At 34.4% G+C, this 9,902-nt stretch overlaps 1 protein-coding gene across 3 annotated transcripts in view; it reads right to left on the bottom strand.

The window, feature by feature from the left end:
- Nucleotides 1-309: 309 nt before the first annotated feature.
- LOC138691114 (dolichyldiphosphatase 1-like) overlaps nt 310-9,902 on the bottom strand; it is a 61,550-nt gene continuing 51,957 nt past the window's right edge. Inside the window, exon 6 of one of the 3 annotated variants that reach the window (XM_069812830.1) lies at nt 310-1,986. In XM_069812830.1, the coding sequence (XP_069668931.1) occupies nt 1,857-1,986 (130 nt within the window). In that variant the 3' untranslated portion in view covers nt 310-1,856. Of the gene's footprint in view, nt 2,003-9,902 lie in introns of all 3 variants that reach the window. The other 2 variants (XR_011329751.1, XM_069812831.1) reach the window with 2 other exon arrangements.

The raw sequence follows: 9,902 nt of genomic DNA, 5'->3' as shown, positions 1-9,902 counted from the left end.
TAACCAAGTTCTACTGTAATGAAATAAGCCACAAATTCCACAGAAAAACAAACTGAAGAAAGTAAGTTTTCAGTTTATGATGTACTGCTCAAAAATTTGATTTTAATTAATTTTAGTATCTTTAGAATACTCATTCTATATAATATTGGCCACTTAAACTCTAAAAGTTCAGCAGTTTATGGGACATGTGTTACTATGTTACCATCAGTCATTACAATCACAAAATAGATTGTGGAGATGAAAAAGCTACTGCAAATTGTGGTATTACATTGAGGTTTATTAATATATAGGATGCAAGTAACATGCATAGTATTGTCATGGTCCTTGTAATGGTTTTATTACTATAATATTTAAACCAAAATTTTATTTCCTTAAACAGTGTTCTTTACACACAACCAACCAATCACTGAATCAATCAATAATGTTCCCTCACAGCGGAATGGTTAGCTCAAGCTAAAGTTGAAATATGCATTGTGATCGTAAACCGTAAAAATAGTTAAGGCACCTTCATACCTACAGCAGACAAATGAAGATGTATTGTTGGCTGCACCATTCCATGCTATGACAGGAGATCGGATTTTAGTACAGTTAGGAAAGAGAGAGAGATAGAAAGAGACAGACAATTTATACAAAGAGAACTGTTTTGAATCACTCATTCCCACTATAATGGCTGCAGCTAACTAACCAAACATTTATAAATACTGAAAGACATGACTCAGCATGTTTTGAGCTTCGCTCAAGTACATTTTTATTAAGTCCCCCATAACTTCTTACACATGTCCAATTAAGTACACTACTGCAGAATATGAAGTGGAGGAACAGGAGTTCACAGAAAACTCCCAGATGTAGCAAAATTCAATGCATAACAACAAATATCAATTTCAAAACTGCCCCATGATAGAAAAACAACACAACTCACATTTTTATAAGCTTATTCTGTTCACTAACAGCAAATGTAGTAAAGATACAGGTAACCACTTTGAATTAGTAAATTGCTAGTCACATGCATTTTTAAAACTGAAATAAATATTTTAGTTCTCTGTTTTTTTTTATGTCATTGCTGGATTGTGCTACTTTAGAGCTAGCCGAAAATGGATAGCTGACAAAATTATAATAAAGACATCACACACAAATATATTTTTGTCCTGAGTGGGATTCAAAACCTTCAACCCCAGGAAGCAAGACCATTTAAAAACTACACTCTTCAATAATCAGAGCTACTAAAGAGAGAAAGTTCAATTTCACATTGCTCTGACATTAAATCCATTCTACACACTCCATGTGCTTTTAAAGATTAAAAAGTCTCGTGCTGTATGTATCAGTTTATCCTTTTAAAACTGCAATCTTGTATGTCTATCACAACACACAACATAAATGCAATTTAAATCCATTTCATTGCAAAAGCAGAAAAATCAACAACACCATAGCTTCACATTTGTCTTTTCAGATCCAAATGAATGCTATCCTGTAACAGCTGCCACATAATGCTGCCTTTACAAAAGAACTTACAGATATTTCTATCAGTTATATCTTTTGGAATTAAGCATTACCTCTGGCTGTTCAACGGTCACTGTCTTGATTCTGCTGAACTAAATGAGGCAGCGCACCTCATGTCCGTGAGTATCAAACGAGGCAAATATGAGTCAATTCTTCTTGTTCAGTAAAAAGTGCATAAGGCAGACGCCCCCTTTCCTTTTTAATTACAACGAAGCAGATGGATGAACGTGTTACGGCCTCCTGTCCCAATGGTTTTCATTGTGGCTGAGTCACTACCTCTTGCGTGCCCAATAGAAATGGATGAGATTATGCAGAAGGCCTCCACCACCAATAATATGACCGGGGAAGCCAAGCAGCTGTCATTGAGACTTCATTGAAACCAACTTGCGACTTCTGGCTCGAGCTTCCTGTCTGCTGTGCAGGTACTCGAACCACAGCACATTAGGGATCAGGGTCGTGTCACGCAGCAGCAGGAACTCTGATATCCTCCTGTAACACACCAGTTCTACATGTACTGCATCATTATTCTTTAACATTCTTAATTTTTGACTATATAAGGTGTATCTTAATCAAATACCTTACTATAATAATACTGGACAGCTGTATACTAGCAGCATTGGCGTGAGTGCGAAATATCGCGGACCTGACATCTAGCAGAGAAGGATGGAATTACGTCCACATATACAAATATTAACAAAACAACTCCAATAGATTCTATGAGATTCCTCACTAACATTAACAGCATCAAAATGACAATAGAAGAAAAAGCACTGATTCAATATGAAAAACTTATCAGATTACCAGGAAACAATTGGCACTCATACAGTCCTCTCTGTAGATTGAACACTCAAAAAACTTTCATATCCATTGTTCAAGAATTAAAACAAAAAATCAATATCCCGAATTTAAAAGAAAACTTACAGATTGAACCAAACCCTTTAACTCTATTAAATATGGAATATAATCTAAATTTAACAGAAGAAATACTAAAATCAAAAGTAAACACCGAAATAATGAAACAATTGTCTTTAGAGACAATTAATATTAGGTACCCCCCACAAAACTGACTTCATTCATACACCGACGGATCCTTGATGTCCAGAGAACAAGGTGCCGGTGCAGGTGTTACATGCTGTCTCTTCTCACTTTATAGATCTCTTGGATATGGAACAACAAGTTTTTATGGAGAAATCATTGCAATAAGTGAAAGTCTCAGGAATCTTCTATGCCACATCAATAAATTTAAGAATGCAGTTATATTGTCAGACTCCAAAGCAGCTATTCTATCAATCGTCTCTAAACACACACCTTCATCTCAAACAGCAGAAATAACTGAAATGATCTCTCAATTAATATCACTCAATAAAAGAATTGTATTCCAATGGATACCATCCCATTGTGGAATCCTGGGAAACGAGAATGCGGATGCTTTAGCAAAAAAGGGCAGCACTGCTACTTACAGACCTGTTACTAAATCTATGTATTACTCTGTGAAAAGATTTATTAAATCTACATACTTAGACTTCAACAAACAAAATTTGATAACAGAATCTCAAGGGAAAAAATGGAACTCTCTGCATCATTATCCACAGTTAATTCCCGATTTACCACGAAAATCGTCTGTAGCTGCATTTAAATTGGCAACAGGCCATGACTGTTTGGCCAAACACCTGCATAGAATTGGAATATATCAATCCTCTAACTGCCCATTGTGCAACTCAAACCAAGAAATGGATTCGGAACACCTCAAAATCTGAGTTTCAGTGGCTGGTCATGATAATATCTTTGAAAAATATTGGAGTGCAAGAGGTCAAATGACTTTATTGTCAAACGCCTGGCATTAGAAAACAACAACAACATATACAAATATTAACATAGCGGGATTCAGACTATTGTTTAAAACGTGAGTTACTAATGTGGAATTATATATGAAACACTTAAGAAATGTTGAATAGCATTTAATGTAAAATTAGTACCTTATATCAGAGCTACATATTATGAGAATATTGCATACTTCATATTACTTTCCGTAATTATTAATTGTCACATATTTTTTTCTTTGGTTTAGTGAGACAAAATCAGTTCTGACATTAGGAATGAATTTACAATAATGCTTTATATACCCATTGTTGACAACTGCAAAAATAAAAATGGCAGTATTCTGATGCTTGCAATAATTATTAGTAAAGGCATGTAGACAACAATAAAACTTAATTTGCTAAAACCTTAAAATTTCCAATATATTTTAACTTCTATTAATTTATTAGGTCTAAATAAAAAAAACTAATTTGTATTTTTCTATCAACACAAAGACGAAGGAATTAGGCCTACTAAAGAATGTTGTTGACTCACATTTTATGAACTGTCGGAAATCGAAAGTACGATTTGGAGCAGTTTGTAATGCTGCAATTGTCACAATTATAAACAGCACACATACACCCTGACATTTAACACAGCACTAATTAATAAAACTATTAACTAGCCCAGCAGTAATATACATTCTGCCCTGCTAAGGCGAAGTGCTGTATGTACAAAAAGCAAAGTATCGAGAAAAATGAGTTTAAAGTTTTCTGTACAGCCCCTTTCGATTTTTACGTATGATTACATAATTTATGTGGTTTCCAGCTATATACGACATTACAAAATTACTGAAACAAACAAAAATTATATTAATTCAGCCATTTAATAGAAAATGCAGATACCGCTCTTTACCACAGCATGAATTAATATATAAATATCTGCCTTAACTACAAAATGCCGTATGTTGCCACCCTGCTAAGGAGAAGTGAGGTATCTGGATAAAATTAAGAAATGAAAGAATAGGCATCCAGAACCGTAAGGGCTCAAAGTACGGAATCTAAGTTCTGAGAAAAATTCACATTAATTTATTATATTCAACTTATTATTCAGATTTCTAATATGTTAGGTTTTGATTTGTTCATGGTACAATCTTATACATCCCACAATATCTATTAAAATATATCAGAACATGCATATATGCTAAAATATACAAATTCACCATAGTGTGCTTTAGGCCCTTATGATTCTAGGCGTCTCTTATGTTGAAGTTTTGAAGTTGACGATTCTCTATTTTAATTAATAATGCTACATGAATAATATGCAATAGCAAATGCAGAAACCCATTAGTAACAAAAATTGAATACATGTGATAAATCCTTTCTAATTATTTCACAACATAACATTATGACTGACAAAAAATCAAAATTTATGTAAGTAATGAACTAAACTATAGTATTAACAATGTAATATTATTAATAATAATCAATCTTTAAACATAAGTATGCACAAAATATTTACTGTATTAGTAAATCTCGCCAGAATTTAAGTCTGTTTTCTAGAATGCCTTCTTTCAAGGTGTTCTCAATTCTATCTCTCTTCTCAAGATCAAATCCACAGGGCTTATCCAGATGTTCAGGGAATTGCATGCCATGTCTTTTCTGTGCTTTCTTTTGCAGAAAATCTAAAGTTTTGTAACTTTCAGTTTCATTATATGTTGTTTTGTACTCCAATACATAGTTACCTCTCACTGATTTCACATGAACGATATCCTTGAGGTAAGGTAGTTGTTTTGCAGTATTTTCTGATGGGCAGTGGAATCTTTCCTTTGTGGAAGTTTGTGTGATCTATCTTTATTAGTTCCATTTTTCCATTATTTTCATCTTGACAAGCATCTACAAAATCGTCAAAGTCGTATGTTCTTTTCTGCTTTTTGAGAGACATTTCAACTTGGTGATGAATACTGTAAGCAGAATAAATGTGTGTCCTGGTTCAAAACAGAAAAGGTTGATTTCTTGGGCAGCTATTTCCTTGGAATTCACCGTGAAGACCAAGAAAGAATACAGACACCAGTTCTTGTTCTGGCTTGAACAATTATCTACCCAAGTTACCATATTTTGACATCTCTGTCTCTTTCAGGAACATGTAAAACGTACCTATAATACCTTCCCTATTTCGACCTGCAATAGCTTCATTCCAAACAAATGCAAAATGTTTCACTTTAGATTTCTTTCCCACTGAAGCGAATGTCTCATGATAAGCTAGAATTCATAAGTTGACTTGCAACACTTGCATTAAAATTTTCATTTTCTATCATGTTGGATAAAGAACATTTTTCCAAAGCTAATTTTACTCATTGTTTAGATCTAGAAGAAGAAGACATAATTATAATTGTTTTTAACACAGATTGCTATTTAATATAACACTGACAGGTGCATACTGTAGCAGGAAGCGGCATGTGGATAAAAAGAGTGTGACAATGCTAAGAAAGACCGCGGTATATGCTTGGTACTAAGCAACAATGCAGTATCTGCAACTCACATACCGCACTTTTGCTTAGCATGAGAGACATACTGCAGTCTTGCTTAGTTTATCTAGCGATTTTGTGCAGATACGGCAAAATAAAAAGCTTATATTTCATTTGTCATTGGAGATACCGCATTTTTACTTAGTCCAATGAATTTCTGACAGTACAAAACCCTATAAAGTGCGAAAACCCCATTTTTCAATTTTCCTGCAGATACGGCACTTTTGCTTAGCAGGGCAGCATTGCAGTGTTGATTACAGCTTGTTTCGCGACTATCTTCACACTGGCAGGTAGGTAGCAGCACCAGCGTCGTTTGCAAGCAAAACTGCTAGCTGTCCGGTATTATTATAGTAAGGTATTTGTCTTAATTAGACCGACAAATTTTTGGAATCAAATTTAAACACTTTTTGGTAAGGAATGCATGGGCACTGCTGTTTTACATGTTTCAAGGCACATTTTGAATGTTAGGCATCATGCTTCTTCCTCTCTGCATTCCCTATGCTTAGATTCGTATTTTCACGCAGTTTGGCCATCTCCACAAACTGAAGTACACTTAATGGCAAAAAGAATGAGCCGGCGACAATTTCTTAAGTACCAGACACATAACATTGCGCATGCTCATCTCGTCAAAACCATACTGTCACGAGGGATGACTTTGTGCCATTCGCAAAAAACGTATGGAAGTATTCTTTAAGACTGTGACAAGGTTTTAAAGTCTACTTCCTTATGTCTAGTAGTCTTTAAAACCTTGTGACATTTTTAAAGACTACTTCTTTACGTTTTTTTATGAAATGCGCGAATGGCACAAAGTCACCCTCCTGGCACAAAGTCACCCCGTGCGATGGTAGTTCACCAGGTAACACATAATTAAACCATTTAAATTTGCTGTATTTTGTTTAAGAGTCTAAAATATTTTATAAAATCGAATGTAGGGTTGATTCTAGATACACCAGGGCCCTTGAAGAGTGAAATAATAATAAAATTGATAAATGCAAAATCAACTGGCGTGAATATGAACAGGAACACCACGTATTATGCCTAAACTATATTAACAGTCACAGTAGCGTAAGTCGTTACGGCATTGGTCTATCGAACAAGTTGATAGTAGTAGCTCAAGGTTTGAATCTCCCCAATCTTCTTTTTTTAATTATAAATTTGCCATCATATATGTCTCGCAAAGCTATAATTATGTGGTGATATCTCTTAGAATATGCCCAAACTCTAATAAATAATAAAACTTCCTCTCTCTTTCAAGCAATACTCCTATCTGTTAATAAAACATTCTGTCTCGTCATTACGCTTGAAGATGGCACAGAAACAATAACTCATTGCCCTGGTTCGCATAGGTTATTCTGCGTATGCTACTCTCCGACAGGACTTGGAGGTGGCCAAGAATTTAGACCTGTTCTATAATCTTGTGGACTCCATGCCATGCAGAATGAGGGCAGTTGTTGACGCAGGAGGTTTGTGGACGAGATACTAGTCCCCACCACGGGCTTTTTTTTGTTAATATATTAACAAATTGTTTGTTTTTGTTCATTTAATTATTTATTTGTGTTTGATATGCGTCCAGTCTTTTAGGATGTAAAACAAGTATTTTTGTTTATACAGGCCAGGTCTCGCCTATTAATAGTGCACAGGTAATGCGTAATAATATTTTTACAAGGCAGGCATAACGAAGTTTGTTAACAAATGCCATTTCACATTTAAACTAACAAATTAATTAAAAACTAAAATAAAAAAATAATAATTTTACCGTACTGGGAGGCGAACTCACAACCTCTGATACGGATGAAGTCTGACAAAAAGTTTCTTTAAAAAATGATTTCCAATAAGTTTTATTCTTTGAAAAATTTTGATAGGACTGATGTTTAAAATTAAAATAACTGCCATTTAAGGCCGTGTAATGAAATAAACAAATGACTTCGACTATAAGGGGCCTTGGTCAACAACAATCGAAAGCTATGAATCATATTCTACAGAAAATGTTTCTGTGTTCGTATGAAGCAATATCGGAAGCTAAATTAACCGATTTGTATAATTAATTATTATTTCACCATTGGAAAGTGTAGTTTCTCCGTATGGACATAATGCTATAATGTTATTACAGTAACTTCTGAGTGAATTGAGGACAGGTAAGATTAAAATAGCTTCTTATTCACAGAAAACTTGATAGGCTATTCTGTTTATTCGTTTCCTGTATTTCTTAAAATAATGTTTATCTCAGAGAATTAACGAACAACGAGAGTGTATTGATTTAGTATGCAGTAATAATATGTTAGCTTAGCATTTCATTATTTTATAATCCAAATTTTAACTATGCTCAATTGAATCGAGTTAAAATACATAAAATACATATGCATTAAATGCAATGCAAAAAATTTGGGTAATGAGCCAAGCAGATTATGTTGCCCTGTTGTAAAATACATTTTGTTCCTCCTGAGATTCAAGAGCCCCCATAACTGTAATGTAATGTAATATAATATAATATAATATAATATAATATAATATAATATAATATAATATAATATAATATAATATAATATAATATAATATAATGTAATGTAATGTAATGTAATGTAATGTAATATAATAAAAAAAGGTAAAGGTAAAGGTATCCCCGTAACATGCCATGAAGGCATTTGGGGGGCATGGAGGTAGAGCCCCATGCTTTCCATGACCTCGGCACTAGAATGAGGTGGTGTGGTCGGCACCACACTCTGGCTGCCTTTTACCCCCGGGAAAGACCCGGTACTCAGTTTTTTAGGAGGCTGAGTGAACCTCGGGGCCGTTCTGAAAGTTTGGCAAAGAGAAAAAATCCTGTCACCACCTGGGATCGAACCCCGGACCTTCCAGTCCGTAGCCAGCTGCTCTACCAACTGAGCTACCCGGCCACCATAGACTATTGTACCTAATTCCAATTACCAGTTTCGTCCTTCGTACGAGTAACTCATGTTGAAATAATTCTGTACCTACTCTATAAAAGAGTACCTTACGTACTGTAAATTCAATCTTCACTTCTGCCCGATCCGAAAAGATAAAATTACTCAGAAATGCTATCTACTGTCCGTTCAAATGGTTTTGTCGCAGGGTCATAGAAAGGGGGGGAGGGAATCATGTGACAGTTACTTACTTAACGAGACCCTTTTATTTAAGCTATTTTAAACACTTGTATAATATTACGTAGACGTCCAATCCCTAACAGAAATTAATGTTTTCAGAAAAGAGCTAAGATAGCCCAGCTACTAGACTTTACAGAGGGACTAACAGAAGCAGGTGGGGGAAACCGAATGCGACGTAGGAAAACTGACGACAGTACCTGTGCGAAAATATGATTCAATATTGAAAGCTCTTTCGTCACTGGAAAACGCGAACATATTTCTGGAACGTACTATACTCACTAACTCAGTACTGCTTACGCGCCCTCGGCTCTGTCTCGTGAATGGTTGGAAGTTTACTAGTAGAAGGGGTGGGTGTATGCATTAATCAGCTCACATTCAATTAAAACAATTATCAATATCATCTTTTGAAATTCAAAAAATCATCTCGCAAATTCTTAAATAATATAATATAATATAATATAATATAATATAATATATGAACCCTTGTGGGCCAAGCGCCATTTACTGAATACGTAGAAAACAAGAGTTAATATTAAGTTATTACCATAATTCAATGGAAACATATAACAAGTAAAATAAAGTATACACATTAAATGTAAATGATGTCGATGTTCATTGAACTATGGATGCATGTAATAAAAATTAAGAAACATGTTAAAGGAATTGTCATTGCACCAAATGAGTGCTCTCTGGACCAAAATGATTCCATTTAATTATTTAAATATAATTTAAATTAAGTAACATATTAAACGATTTATCCTTCTATCAAACACGAATATTCCCTGGATCAAATGTCCTATTTTAATTATGTAATTACTTTATATTTATTTCTAACGGGTGCAGCGGAGAGCACGGGTGCGGCTAGTAATAGAATAATAAAAAAGGATTAAGCCTACCTGTTCCATTACTAATACTCTTATTTCACTTCGATATTGCTCTATGGGTAAAAGGATTAATGG

The sequence above is a fragment of the Periplaneta americana genome, chromosome 16, assembly GCF_040183065.1.
Source record: "Periplaneta americana isolate PAMFEO1 chromosome 16, P.americana_PAMFEO1_priV1, whole genome shotgun sequence".
Taxonomy (NCBI): domain Eukaryota; kingdom Metazoa; phylum Arthropoda; class Insecta; order Blattodea; family Blattidae; genus Periplaneta; species Periplaneta americana.
Note: the sequence above shows the minus strand (reverse complement) of the source record. Positions and strands in the feature narration are given on the sequence as shown.